The 15,345-nt window shown below is 39.7% G+C and overlaps 1 protein-coding gene across 1 annotated transcript in view; it reads left to right on the top strand.

The window, feature by feature from the left end:
• STK38L (serine/threonine kinase 38 like) overlaps positions 1–12,848 on the top strand; it is a 48,141-nt gene extending 35,293 nt beyond the window's left edge. Inside the window, exons 6-14 of the mRNA XM_057427801.1 lie at positions 833–956; positions 1,512–1,666; positions 2,608–2,710; positions 3,487–3,548; positions 5,224–5,341; positions 5,750–5,873; positions 8,619–8,714; positions 10,920–11,011; positions 12,424–12,848. Coding sequence (XP_057283784.1) covers positions 833–956; positions 1,512–1,666; positions 2,608–2,710; positions 3,487–3,548; positions 5,224–5,341; positions 5,750–5,873; positions 8,619–8,714; positions 10,920–11,011; positions 12,424–12,551 — 1,002 coding nt within the window. The 3' untranslated portion in view covers positions 12,552–12,848. The remainder of the gene's footprint in view (positions 1–832; positions 957–1,511; positions 1,667–2,607; positions 2,711–3,486; positions 3,549–5,223; positions 5,342–5,749; positions 5,874–8,618; positions 8,715–10,919; positions 11,012–12,423) is intronic.
• The last annotated feature ends 2,497 nt before the right edge of the window (positions 12,849–15,345 follow it).

Below are 15,345 nucleotides of genomic sequence, written 5' to 3'. Positions count from 1 at the left end.
GTACCTAAGGTATAACACAAATCACTACTGCTACCACCAATAGTAATAATGATAAAGGAAATAGCAAGGGAAGAGAATACAACACCTCACCACCAGCCAACCGATAACTCACCCCCCCAGCCTGACCAAGCACTGACCAATACCTAGTCCAACCCTGCAGTCCACTAGCTCTTCCAGGTAACTCTCAGTTACATCCTGGGCATGACGTGCTGTGGTATGGAATACCTCTTTGGCTAGCTTGGGTCAGGTGTCCTGTCTCTGCTTCCTCCTGGCTTCCCCTCCTCCCTGGCAGAGCATGAGGCTCACAAAGTCCTTGGCCAAACCAAAACATCATTGTTATCAGCTCTGTTCCCAGGCCGAAAGTCAAAACACAGCACTGCACCAGCTACCAAGAAGGGGAAAAATGACTGCTACTGCTGAACCCAGGACACTTAAAAAGCTCTGAGGGTCAGCTTTGTGACTTCTATTTAATGTTTCCGTTTCATTTTAGGTATAGTAAAAAATGGGAATTGCACTTTTCCACCACCTTTGTCAGTTCTTTCCAAGCAAACAAAACCAGCTTAACAAGCTATGTTTTGTGTTTCTAGAGACTGCTTCTGCAAAGTTGAGTGAACAGGTCTTTTTCAACATTGAGTTGACTTCTGTGGGTTCCTGGTGGGTATTTTGGGAGGACTTTGTAGGATCTAGTATGAAACTATGAAGAGAGCATGAAAAATAGTTTCTTTCGTAAAGATCATGGCAATATATTGTAAGACTAGGCAATAATATAGTGTTTCTCTTTGAAATATTTAAATTGTCCTTTAATAATATTTTTTTTTCTTTTAAATTTTAGGTGGCCCATATCCGAGCAGAAAGAGATATTTTGGTTGAAGCAGATGGAGCCTGGGTGGTGAAAATGTTTTACAGCTTTCAGGATAAAAGAAATCTTTACCTGATCATGGAGTTCTTGCCTGGAGGTAAGCTGCATGTTGGGGCATTAGGTGATTACGAGTACTTTTTCCTTAGCTCTTGTTGTCAGCTTTGTAAAATGTTAGAAACAAACATGCTGTAAAATTTGTGGTGATAAAAATTTTAATGCTGTTTTAAATCAAGTCCCAGTAATGTGACCATGCCTGAGTTTTAGGGGAAGGAAGAAAGTTATAAAGTGGTGTTAAAGTAGACTTGGATTAAATAATTATTCTAATCCAATGTTCTGCTTTTTACTGCTGGAGCTAGTAACAGTAAAAACAACAATAAAAACTCTTGTTTAAACAGTTTATTTGCACAAAATATCCATTATGTGTTAAAATTCACATCCTGGGCTATTCCTATTTAGGATTTTCAACAGGTTTACATTCAGTTTACTAAAAAAGTATGTTGGGTTTGTAGGTCCTTGCAGTAATAGCTTTATAATTAGTAGCTATAAGGCCAGTTGCAAGGTTAAATTTGGATTCTACTGGGGTTTCATTTGGAATTAGTCTTGTGATTAAAATGTTCTGATTTCTAAGCTGAATTTTCATCTCTTTGATTAGGTGACATGATGACCTTACTAATGAAGAAAGACACCTTATCAGAAGAGGAGACACAGTTTTACATTTCCGAAACTGTGTTGGCCATAGATGCTATTCACCAGCTGGGATTCATCCACAGAGATATTAAACCAGATAACCTCCTGCTGGATGCTAAGGCATGTAATGTGCATATAAACTGCCTATGCTTTAAACAGATAATGCCATTTATAGCCGTGCTAATCAGTGGGAACCAGTAGTGCCACACCAGTGATTTAAACTAGCTGGAGTAAAGGCAGAAAGTGGTCTCTGTCTTTTCCTTGTAGAACACTTGTATACTTGAAGTAAAACCGCCCTTGGCTTTAATTGAAAAGCTTTCTAACCCTTGTAAGGCAAGACTAGACCCACTTAAGATGCTCAGATGCCCATATTCATAGGGACATGGTTTAGCAGTGGGCTTGGCAGTGCTAGGTTAACAGTTGTAATCGATACTAAAGATCTTTTCCAGCCTAAACAAATCTGATTCTATAGTCATACACATTAAAAACTAATAACCTCGGTTACTTCAAGATGAATGAAAGCATGAAACATTCAGACAATGTTAGATAACCAGTTCAATTCCTACAGTTACCTTACTTGTTTTATTACCTACTTGCCAGTGAAGGCAAGTCTGTCTGTTAGCCTAACTATAGCAAGCCATTAAATGCATCTAGTAAGCATCATATACAAGTCTGTAGACTATCTAGCACTGATGTCTGGAAATCTGATTAAAGCCAGGTTGCCATCAAAGCAAAACAAAGGAATTTTGTCCTGAAGGCTTTTGCAGTCTCAGTGGTATCCAGCTCAAAACAAAATCAGGCAAACTAGCTTCTCTCAGCTCTTGCAGCATTGTAGTTACAACTGTTCCCAGGGGGCAATAAGCTGTTTGAGAGGAAACACACTCTCAAATACACCAAGATTCAGTCATTATTTGCCTGGTTGTCCTGGGTTAGATAGTCCTGTGCAAGTCCATCATGGCCTGAGAAGGCATATGCAGTTATTAAAACTTTCAAGCACTACCTTTCTAAACTATGTTTTCATCTTCTCTGATCTATCTATCTATTTCTTTTTCTTGTTTTAGGGACATGTAAAACTGTCTGATTTTGGACTATGCACAGGTTTAAAAAAAGCTCACAGAACAGAGTTCTACAGGAACCTCACACACAACCCGCCAAGTGACTTCTGTAAGTAGACAGTGTCCTAGTTAAACATTTAAATAGTTCTGAGCTGTGGCTATGCCACATTCTAACTTCTGTCTACTGGGATAAGAAAGATTGCTCAGGCTGATTGTATTTAATTGAAAAACTGGAAATGCATGTTCCCTCGGACAGGGAAGCATTTCACAGGAAAAATCATAATTTCTGCAGTGTTGATGTATTTTTGCACATCCATACACAGATACAAATACAGGTAATGTGTCTGTATTTTAATGTATTTTTCAGAATAGTGTTAGGAACTCGGAGAAGTGCTATTTCGGAAGGGACATGGGTTTCCTGTGCCAGCTTACTGAAGTCAGCGACACTCTCATTAAGCTTTCTCTAATAGTAAAGTTGTTCATCAGCATGACTTGGTGGCACAGCCACATTAGTGTGTTATTCTATAAATGCAAAACTCCTCTGCAGTTCCTGAATTCTTCACTTGTTGCTTAAAAATACCATTGCCTGCATCTGAATATGTATTGCCAGCTGCAACAATAAGTGCTGCTTATCCCAGATCAATGTGTAAAACTTTCAGCAAGTTCTAATTTAGAATTACTACTGTATCCTACTTAGATGAGTTTCAGCTGCAAATTGGACAGTAGTTGTTACTATTTTCCCATCTCCAGTTACAACAGTATTTGTTTCTAGACTAAAGCATTCTAAAGATACAAAATAGTCATTCTTTGAAATCAGAATGGTTGTATATTTTCTTTTAATTCTCACAAATGCATTTATTACCTAATAACTACTTTATAAATTAGCATTTCAGAACATGAACTCAAAGAGAAAAGCAGAAACATGGAAGAAGAACAGGCGACAGCTGGTGAGTTACTAAAATTATGTATTTTTTTTTCCTTTTAAACTGTTTACAGAAAATGTTAAATAAGAGCTCTGCATTAATGCTACTGTTTCTTTAAAAACTGAAAGGCCCTCATCTGTTACAGATGTTGTTCTCTTCAAGCTCCCAAAATTGAAAATAACTCAAAAGAAGATGGTCTAGTGATTCCAGTTGTGGAATAGCTCTAGGATCAGGGTTGCTTCATCTGATTTCAGATCTGTGATTAGCAAGACCCTGCTCTTCTCTGTGCTTTTGTTTCCCTTATAAACATCTGAACTAACTAACCTCAGGTGTCAGTAACCACTTAGAAAAGCTGGATTTTGAGTTTGTCTCCTAGACTGATGTGGTACTGACACTGTGTATGAGCTCCTGCAGTTCAGTGTTGCAAGAAGATGCAGAGCTGTGTGGTTCTTCTTCAGAGAATCATGGGGAAAATTTGTTTGTCCTTGTGCTGAATGGGAATGTGATTCAAAGGCAGTGGAGAGTATTGGCAGTAGAGGGCTGCAGCCTGCATTTATAATAAAGAGTGGTCAAGTAATAAAAGGGAGCAGTTGTATTAACTGAATCAAAAGTAAGTATCTGTCAGCCGTGGGACTTCAGAATTTCAGCCCTGCTTGTGATTTTCACCAAATAGCAGTTGCAGAACCCGCAGTTTTCAAATTTTGGAACCTTTTACTTTGTACCCTCTGGTTTAAAAGTGACTTGCTGCAGGATTCCCAAGAAGCTTTTGGTTGTTTTTCCTTGCCTTATGAGACATAGCGTGATTAAATTGCAATCACGCTGCCTCATAGGGACTGTATTTCAAGCCCTTACTCCTGCTTGGAGTTAATCCCTGAAAAGACTACATCTACATGTCAGTTATGACTGATGTGGTAGAACTTTCTGATGAAGCTAGGTTAATCACGAGGCAGCCCAACAGAAAGAATAAAAGGGCAATATGACAACTTTTATAAACAGTGTTTTAAAAGGAGCCATATTCTTGGCTTTCCATTGGTGCAAAACTGAACATCTCGGCTCTGTTTAATAAAATGTTTTGTTTCTTCTCAGAAAATGAAAGTAAAACCTTTTTTGTTTGGTTTTTTTTTTTCCTTACCTCACCATCCTGTGCAAAAATTTCCATTGGTGGAGAAAAATTCCCAAATAGCTCAAGGTCTAGTTGTTAGCCAGAATCATACAGGCTTTTAAAAGGTTAAAAGGATGGAGCCTGGGCCCAGAAATAGCATAAATTAATTCTGCAATAAAGACAAGGTAGTACATCCAACAGCTATTTATCACCAGTGTCACACATGGGAATCTACCACTGGTTATTCCTTCTTTTCTTTTTCTTTTCTTTCCTCTTTAAAGCCAACAACTATAGAACTTCTTGTGTATTTTGGTGGATACCTGAATCTTCAGCTAAGATGACCCACTGATATTGCAGTGGGAATATTACATTACTTCATCACTTTTAGGAGGATGATTTCCATTTACTTTCAAGGTTCTCTGTGGTTACTCATGTAAAAGAATAATGTTCTTAGGATTTTAGATAGTATGAATTCTCAAGTTAGGAATTCTTGTCCATCCAAATAACATGCTCCTATATGTATATCCCCAGGAAAAGGGTTTGCAAAGTGAGAAAACATAGTCTTTATCTTCTAAAGAGTTTATTCTTTCTTTCCAGGCATATTCTACTGTTGGAACCCCAGACTATATTGCACCAGAAGTATTTATGCAAACTGGGTACAACAAGCTGTGTGACTGGTGGTCTTTGGGAGTGATTATGTATGAAATGCTAATAGGTATGTGAAAGACCCCAACTTGAGAATTATTCAAAAGGTTCAGAGGCAGAGGGTTCATTAATTCACTGAGTCTGATCCCCTGCATAGTAGAGTTTCCAGAATTTCATTGTTCTACCTGAAGTAAGCCCCAAATTCAGCTTCCAGAAAACCTTTAAGTCCTTCCTCCTTTCCAAAAAGACAACAAGAGGTGATGCCTCGGCTGTTTCAGTGAGTTCACTCTTACATGTGTTTGCAGTTCAATCTCATTATTGGAAGTAATAAAATAGCCTTTAATGCTGCATTACAAAAGAGAGAACTTTCGGCTGGTGCTACCAGTTAGATTTGGGAACCCTAGTGGCAAAAGCAGAGGCCCAGGTCACTTTCCTCTTCTGGGAAAAAGCTTGTTAATATTTCCATTTGTCTGTACAGGGTATCCACCTTTCTGCTCAGAAACGCCACAAGAGACTTACAGGAAAGTTATGAACTGGAAAGAAACATTGGTATTTCCTCCAGAGGTGCCCATTTCAGAAAAAGCAAAGGATTTAATTCTAAGGTCAGTAACAAAAGCCCACTTCTGGCCACTTACCCAGACATGGTCATCTTCCATTAGGTTAATTTTCCATTCTGCATGAAGGAAACTAGATTAGAGGGAAAGTGGGTTTCTTCTGTATCACCATCCATCATCTTTTTTCCCTTTGCCATTTGTTTAAGTTAGAGGAATAAGCTGTAATGATCTTGATTTGTACCACAGTATGAGGGGAAACAGAGCAGACTGAAAAGAAGGTGATTAACACAATTTTTGTCTTCTCAGAGGGAGCTAGAAAATAACCACTCACCACAATTTAATGGACTGAACAGAAATCTTTGGATGTTTTGGCTATACTCAGTTTTTCCAAAATGACAGTTTTGAATCCATTCAGTTTGCATTGAAGTTTTTGCAACGGGTTTTGGTGTCAAGGTCACAATGCTTTCTTGTCCTTAGAGTGCTTTTTGGCGGGGGGTGTGGAGGGTGGTTTTTGACTTTGATTCCTACCTTCCCCCCTCCTCCCCCCAAAATATTACACACTTACACAATTTTGTTACAAGCAAAAAGGGGAATATGCTTCATAGGCAGAGCCAAGAGCTAGAATTATTATTAGTCCAAGCAGTGCTCCAGTAGCATACAAATGTAGCAAATACAACAAATAATTACCCTTAATCCAGTTACAGTGATACTAACAATTCAAATTATTATTTCTAATCCTCATTAATGTTTGTGTGTAATGGATTTATTATGGGTTCGTATCTATGTCTCTAGTGTTCCAATTACGTGTCCTGTGTGTTGTCAGCATCCCATCTTTGCTGGAAAGAGTATAGTGTTGCTGCTGAGAATTTCTTCCTCCTCAGTCTTGGCTGTGTTTGGAGCATTTTTAGATATTTCAGGCAGTATATTTGTTAACGTCTTGCTCATGAACTTACTTATACAATGACTATTTGAATTTGTTAGTTTTTCTCCATACATGGAAGGGCTTAAATTAGGGTAAGCCAGCTTTTGTTATAGGCCATTTACTAAAATGAGGTCAAACCAGCAGGTTAGGCAACAAACAGCTGGCCATTGGGTAGTTTATCCATTACAGCTTGGACAAGTTCAGACAACATATATTTCAACTTAAAGGAAGTTGCAGACAAAGCTGAAGTTTCTTTATTTTTATGGATAGAGATAAAACCGATCTAAAATAAGCTTAAGTTCAGACAAAGCCTGACAAGTCCTGCAGTCTGGTCTGGCTAACTGTTTTACAAGGTTTGGGGTCTATTATTAGTACTTGGCATCAACCAGATGGCTGGGGTACAGTAGAAATGTAAGCAGTGTTTTTTCCAAGTGACACTTGACTACAAGTAGAAGAACATTCATTACAGACTATAATTGGAGACAGTTACAGCCTAACTTGCTATGTTACTAAATCACCTGCCGAATATTTCCCTAACTAGTGAGATGGTGCCTTTTTTTGTATTGCAGTGTGCTCATGTGAAAAGTGCCTTGTGAATGTGAATGATGTGATCATGTGGAGAAACTGAATTCAGGATAACTAAATCAACCACCAGAGGCTTTGCTCATATAGGCAAACAGGATTTCATTTAACAAAGGCCAGTTGAGTTTTAGAGCAACAGGAGGCCCACATCCCCATGCTACCAAGTACTCCTGATTTCCAGGAGGTCATTAGGTGACTCCACACTTGGCAAGACCAAGCTTTTTGTTTGACATGGGCGTTTTTTCCTGTTATTGTAAGCCTCCCTCTTTGTGGCATTGGTGACATCTTTGGTTGTACTTAAAGAGACTGCAAGGACAGTGTAAAAATATAAAGCAGTTTTAGCTTTGCTAACACACAAAAGATAGCTAGGATTTAATAACTCTTAGGCTAAGCATTGGTAGGCTCATCGTCTCCTTTACGAGCTACTTCTGATGAGAATCTTTTCCAGCCAGCTTAGGCATTGGTGCAGGCAGGCATCAGTCCAGGGAAGAAGTGTCAGCCTCTGCTAGTCACTGGAACAAATCCCTGATGTCACTGAGTTGCTGTCAGAGAGCTTTCACCTCCCTATTATTTTATTTCAGGATTTTATACTTTCTGCTGTTGGTGTTTTTTCTCCTGCCTACCTAAGCAGGGAACAGTCCTATCTCTATCTCCATTTTCACCTGTTTCTTCTTACTTGACTCTATGGACTTTCTCACAGTTGCTTCTCATAAATTGACAGTGTCTTGTAGTGTCTGAGATAAGGTTATACAGCTGGGCCATATCACAAATAGGCCTTGGGTCTTTGTACCACCAGCACCTGGTTGTCTAAGGAGATGATAGGGAGAATAGGGACACGGCATGCTTTGAATGTGTCTGACTCATTGTAGTTCCAAAATGTGACATCAGAGAGTGGTCCTATTTCACTGAATGTATCTGTTCCTGTTAGTTTGACTTGGAAATGTGGATTTTAAATAGTTGAGAACATGCAGAGGAGTTTTGAGTGGTAGGGACTTAGCCTCCATTCCAAACTGACTTTACAGGGCTAGATCTGCTGCAACTTCTCACAAACCTTGAAGATGTGGATGCAGCAGTGTAGGATGTTGTCATCATAGCTTTTTGTTTTGGGACTCTTAACAGTATTTTGCTTCTCCTAGATGCAACAGGCTGCTTTTACATTACCCCAAGTGATGGAACAATTGGAAATGACTTCCTCGTATTCCTAATACAGGGTGCCACAGCACTTTTATTTGCTGCTGCTTCTGTTTGCATTGATTGTAACTTTCCCTTTATTTTTTCCACTTTTTCAGGTTTTGTATTGACTCAGAAAATAGAATTGGTAGTAACGGAGTAGAAGAAATAAAAAGTCACCCATTTTTTGAGGGTGTGGACTGGGGACACATCAGGTATGCATAGATACATACACACATTTTATAGAGAGAATAAAAGCCATGAAAGCAAGAATTTCATGTACTATAATGTCAAGGATAATTATTTCCAATTTATCTTTCATTTTGAAAGGCAGCTACTGGCAGTAGGTGGGTGACAACAAAGATTTTCAGGCCTTGCTGACATTCACAGATCTAGTCAGAACTTAAATGTCTTGAGATGCCTCAGATTGCCCAAGAGTGCCCAGGATGGAAAGAAACTGTGGTAGGGTGGTGTCCTGGGTTTAGCAGTAGCAGGCAATTTTTCTCTTCTTAGTAGCTGGTGCAGCATTGTGTTTTTGACTTTCAGCCTGGGAACAGTGCTGATAACACTGATGTTTTCAGTTGTTGCTAAGTAATATTTACTCTGACCAAGGACTTTGTGAGTCTCATGCTCTGCCAGGGAGGAGGGGAGGCTGGGAGGAAGCAGAGACAGGACACCTGACCCAAGCTAGCCAAAGAGGTATTACATACCACAGCACATCATGCCCGGGGAGGTAACTGGGAGTGACCCGGAAGGGCACTCGCTCTCTTCTGGGTCGGGCTTGTTTCGGCGGGTGGTATCATATTCTCTTCCCTTGTTATTTCCCTTATCATTATTATCATTGCTGGTAGCAGCAGTGATTTGTTTTATATATTATATATATTAGTTACTGGACTGTTCTTATCTTCAACCCATGGGAGTTACATTCTTTCAGTTCTCCTCCCCATCCCTCCGGGAGCGGGGAGGTGGGGGGGGGAAGGAAGGAAAGAAAGGGGCGGGGGGGGGAGTAGAAACTGTGTGGCTGACTGGGTTTAAACCACGACAGGTGGCTGTGTTATTCCTGATGTATGCTCTGATGTCAGCACAGACCTCCTCTTCCAGTAGTAATGGGCTCTGCAGCTATCGCTATAATTAACTTTTTGTAATAGGAACACAAGAAAAGCAAACTCTATTCCAGAAATACAGGGGAAATAGATGAATGAAGAGGCAAGAGGCAGCAAGTGAGAGGAAAATACAGGGCATGTCTTTATTGCATGCTGCAGATGCTACACCTGAAGGAACCGGTATGTCTACAGAGCACTGGGCAGAGGCACTGACTCGCCTCTGTGGCCAAATTCTGCTGGGCCAAGCCTGGGTAAAGGGTATGGCCGAGGCAGCTGTGCCAGTTCCAGCCTGAGCTCGCGCCTGCAGATTCTGAGCTACAGCTGCACATACTCAAAGTGATAACAGCTTTAGAGCAGAATTCGGTGACCCCACAGATCCTTTCAGTTGAAATAATGGCTATTGTTCAGCTTCCATAAGGTCTGATGTAGTCTTTTTTTTTTTTTTTCCTCAGTAATACTGAATTTTCCACATGAAAATACATACTGAGGCCATGTGGTTGTACAGCTCTTGTACTTCTCATTTCCTCTGGTGCAGAAAGCCTCATTTAATTCCTCTCCTCAGCGTGGGAGGTATTAATAAGCAGCAAGAGCAGTAACATATCTGTTCATGCCACATTTGGCAACCTGGTGAAATGGTTTCCCTGTTCCACTCAGGAGGGTATTTAATAGTAATTGTAATAATTACAACTGTAATAAGTTTAAATTAATTTACAGGTGTAAATTAATGACTTCCCCACAGTGCTGTGTTCCAGTTTGAATGCTTTTGTGGGACACGCCACTTAAACAATTTCGAAAGCCACTTTAAGACTTCTTAAAGGGCTCCCTAATTAATTGTTAAGCTAATAAAGCAGTAACATGTCAGAGCCAACCCATTTTGGATGAAAGATACTGGTGACTGAGTGTCAGAAATAGGAACTACAGTTGGCAGGTATTTGGATGAGGTCCAGGCTGCTTCTGAGCACTGGAATTGTAACACATCTGGGCTCCAAATGCAAGTGAAGTCCTGCTCAGCTGGGTTTATGAAATGAAGTTGGTGACAACTAAGATCATAGCAATAGCGATATGGCAGATAAGTGTGGAATGCTGTTTTGATTAATGGGAAAATTGTGTTTGTCAAGAAGATACTAATGCCAGATAGGAAACCAGTAAATCTCCCCATGGTGTCAGCAAACAGGAAAGTCAGATACATCACTGATGGACTCAATGGAACCTTTGTGTTTTAAAGGCATATTGTTACTGTAAAAAGCTAAGTTAAAACTGGATTTTAATGTATCTCTTCCTACTATTCACTCTTCTGGCACTTGTTTCTATTTGCAGGGAAAGACCAGCTGCAATCCCTATAGAAATCAAAAGTATTGATGATACTTCCAATTTCGATGAATTTCCTGAATCTGATATATTACAGCCAGGTGAGACTGCTGTTGTAAATCCCAAATTTCTATCTCTGATGAGCCAGATGCTGTTGTTGTGGTGGCTTATATTAATTTTTTTGATGCTCTAATCAGACATGATCTAGAGACTTTCTTTCAAAGAAAGAATGTAAACCTATGATCTCTCATAGCTTTTACTTCCTTAGAACTTTGGAGGGGGGGAGAGGGGGAAAGCCCACAGATTGTAACAGTTAATAAAAAGCATTCACATATATAGCAAGCACAGAAAAGAGTGCAGTTTTCTACCATGCAGTCTGTCTAACCAAATTCTGGTAAAACATTATGCACTGACTTGCTTTTGATCTTTAATGACTTCTGTGTTTCATGCCAAACATAAATCTTCACATATGTGTGGGCAAAACATTTCAGACAGATGATGAGTTAACATAATGATTTATGCACCTGAGTGGTTCTGCAAATCATTGAAGCTTTTGTAATTGTTAATTTCTATTGGCAAGTGGTAGGAAATTTTTACACATAAAAGGTTTGATTCTCTCATATGCCAAGTTCTCCCAACTCCCACTGTTTTCAATTAATTATTAATTGCTTAAAGATAGGCAGATACATAACAAAGTTTGATTGAGGACAGATAAGTGTAGATGTGCTAACAACCATGAGAATTATCAAAAAGCTAGGGCTTTTTTTCTGAAATGGCTTTTATTTAATGGCAAGGAAGTTTAATGCAAAAGTAGTCAATCTCCAGTGTCTAAGAACAGCTGTTTAAGTCTGTATTTGGATAATGCCAGGTACATTTGTATTGGTTTTGGCATTTCAGCCCCACTGAAACTGACACTGTACATCTAGATACCTACATAACTTTAATATTGGTGTGTTTGGTATCTCAAGTTGAAAATATTATTGTAGAACTTTAAAAGCAGTAACCAGGAGCTAAATACAGAAGCCTACTGCAATCAATGTCTGTGTACAGCATGCCAGCCATGTGGGCTGCTCATGGAATAAAAAGAGGCTGTACAAACCTTGCTGGAAGCTGTAAGAAGGAGGAAGTTCTGGGAAAGTAGTATGTCTGATATATGTAATTCTGTTGGGAGAACTTGGATATCCCTTTTCTTCTGTTTGTGGTGAGGATAACACAATATGTATACGTGTGTTTGCTGTGCATGGAGCATCCTAAATGTGTTTACTGTAATCGTGTATCCTGTTGGCTGTGTTAAGAGTTTTTTGTCAAGGTCTGCTAACAAGCTCCCATGAGCCTGTGAGGGTGTGTAGACATACTGAAAAAGGCAAACTGACTTGATCAGAAACAGGATTTCTTCTGCTTACTAGGGGAATAAGAGCTCAAGGCAGTTTATATCAGTGCTCTGTGAAAAGTCCTCTCAGAAGTAGTGTTGGCTTTTAATTGTTTTGTTTTTACTTGTGTTTCTGAATTCTAGTGCCAAACACAACGGAACCTGACTACAAATCCAAAGACTGGGTTTTCCTCAATTATACCTACAAGAGGTTTGAAGGGCTCACGCAGCGTGGCTCAATCCCTTCGTACATGAAAGCGGGGAAGTTGTGAAACAAAACACAACCCCACAAAAGATACAAAAACACAAACCTCAGGTAGCTGCATCACCAGACCCGCTTGGCATTAGTTATCAATACATTGACTCTGGTGCGCATCAATTTCACAAGGAAATTCTACAGGATTAGGATTTCTGAGACTACTACAGGAATTAGTTGGCAGTGCCAACTGGCTGGTTTGGTTTTTTTTCCTTCTTTTTTTTCTTTTTTTTTTTTTTAATATTTGAATATTTTTGTTAACTTTATTATACAAAGGTACTGGAATAAAAGGAACATACATCCCTTTAACTGCCCTGCCTATGTGTGTATAACGGTTAATTATGCCTCTCTGTACTGTGGCTTTTGTACTGTAAACCATCTAATCCAGCCAGGAGTAAAACATATCCTTTTATGCAGCATTGTTACTATACTGCTTACCTGGGTTTTAGATATGCAGTATAAAAACCCATTGTCCACATTTGCAAAATTCTCTGAACAGTTGCTCCAGGGTGTTCCAGTTGTGGTCTGCAGATACCCCATGAGTGTGGCAACATTGAGTTATTTTAAATAGCAATGTCCTGTGGGCCTATTTGTACCCTGCCTGCCTTTGCTTTTGTGCACTGGAGGGCTTTATCATCTGATCATTCCTTCTTCTCTTCCTTCCTTTTCCCACTGTCTGTGGTGGTGAGACTGTCCCTGTGATCTGTTCAGTGGTACTTTAGCTTTAAATGATAGTTGATGGGTATTACTGTTTAAGATGATGATGCCTTTTGGCAACTTCAGAAGAAAAAAGGAATCTGAGTAAAAATCATAAAGATTTTTCACAGAAGGGAGATCTGATTCCAAGTTCTGAAGAGATGGCAGTTTCCAGGACCACATTCCTGCCTCTGCTGTAAAGCAGATCATCTTTTTGCTGCTTGTAATTCAAATAGCCTCTTCTGTCAGTGCAAAATGTATTCTATAAGAGTGATCAAATTGTTGCTTTTCCTTTTTCATCACCCTGAGAAGTTCCAGGCAGAAGGGATCCTGCTTTAGCCTTGTCTTTCTAGAATACCCTGTGTCAGACTCTCCTGTGGGCTCCATTGTCTTCTAGGATCTCCATCTAACATGGACCATGGGATTACAAAGGATCAATGAGTCGGCTGTCCAGTTTCCAAGGACTGCAAACATCCATGACTGAATTAGGCAGAACATCCAACTGCTTTTCTCCCCAGTCTGCGGATGACTGATTTGCAGCAGAGACAGGTCTCCTCCTAGGTCAAGGAAACTGAAGCAGAAATCCCTCCATATGCAGTGTATGGTTTTGTTTCTCAGCCCAGCAGCGGTTGAGGATTGAATTGCACACCTCAACAGTTCACAATTAACTGGTTGTTGGCAAATTTACCTGTTAATCTCTGCCTGTACTAGAATATTATCTGCAATACTTTGTGATCTATCACAATACAGCAGAGATTTTTGATGTCACTTTCTGGTTAAAAGAGATTTGCAGCAACCAACAATTCCCTAGTAATTAAACAAGCAGAGTCACTGTCGCTGTCTTCCTCTGAACGGAAATGACAGACACTCTAAAACCTCTGCAGCACCCATTGGAGTGAAGCACAGGATGTTTTTGCATAGAGTAGGGAAGGCTCCATTAGACTGGCTTTTGCAGCAAAATGGAAGGGACTATTTATAAAGCCATTACAGAAATATTTATTGCTGTTAGGCACCATGGTGCAGCTGTTCTGAGTTATTTGTATGCTTTAAAAACACTGCAGTGTTCATCTTCTGCATAAAAAAAACCCGACACTTGCCAACCAGATTTATGTGGCACATTCACGTGCACGTGGTCTTCCCTGATCCAACAGCTACCAGATTCAAGGCCTTCAGTGATGTCTTTCCTCCATTATTTTGTTTCCCTTCAAGCATCTAATATGCTATTTATACTGCATTTCTGCAAAAAAATTGTAGTCTTAAGGCCATCAAAGAGGAGTAGCCAGTGCCTCAAGGACCATCCAATTTATACAGTTTATGCTTTTGCCTAAATGCTCATCACTACCTGGGAACAGTTCATTGATCTCCACATTGTTTTTCCCAGACCTTATACGGTTGTGACAAGGTCCCTCAGCAATTCCCCAGTGTTGTTCTTAGCCTTCTCAGTGTAGTGAAGCTCAGCCTGTATCCATCCAAAGACTGGCCAAAGGTGGTCACTCACTTCAGTCCATCTTTACACTTTAAGGCTTCATTCTGCCTGTGCCCTAGCAGCTTCTGAGGCTTCTCAGGAAAAGAAATCCCTTTTTTAAGGCCTTCAGTCCATTCTATAAGACAGAGGAGCCTGAGCAAAAAATACCTGCAATGCAAACTTAGCCGCAAAGGACACTGCTATTCAAAATAGAATTTTTCCTAGTTTTAATTTCCTATGTCATTCATAGGGCACTGTGTGCACCAGAAGTGGAATTCCTGCGAACAACACGTTTCAAAAGACCAGAGTAACCCTATTTGCATAATATAAACAGAAGTCTTTGCTTGAATGTCCTGAGACAAGATAAGTTTCATGGAAACTGCAAATGCTGAGTAAATACTGGTGATTTTTTTTCTTTATCCTGCAAGGTTCAGGGGAGGGGAGATAAATACACAATTTAAAGCTATTAAACAACAACGTCTGTACATACTCACTGGTTTACAAACCTGGGAAAACAGCTCAACCCTCATATTTGTAACACTAAAGATAATACTCATTTAAAGTTGAGGATGATTAATCATATCAGTGCTCACATAGGAATTATATCCATAGGGAAACAGCCTGCAGCCTATTTAGCATCAACTGCATT

The sequence above is a fragment of the Pezoporus wallicus genome, unplaced genomic scaffold (genome assembly GCF_028554395.1).
Source record: "Pezoporus wallicus isolate ANWC-B61680 ecotype Strahan unplaced genomic scaffold, APGP_CSIRO_Pwel_v1 scaffold_3294, whole genome shotgun sequence".
Classification (NCBI taxonomy): Eukaryota; Metazoa; Chordata; class Aves; order Psittaciformes; family Psittacidae; genus Pezoporus; species Pezoporus wallicus.
The sequence above is the reverse complement of the archived record's forward strand: the minus strand, read 5'-3'. Positions and strand labels throughout refer to the sequence as shown.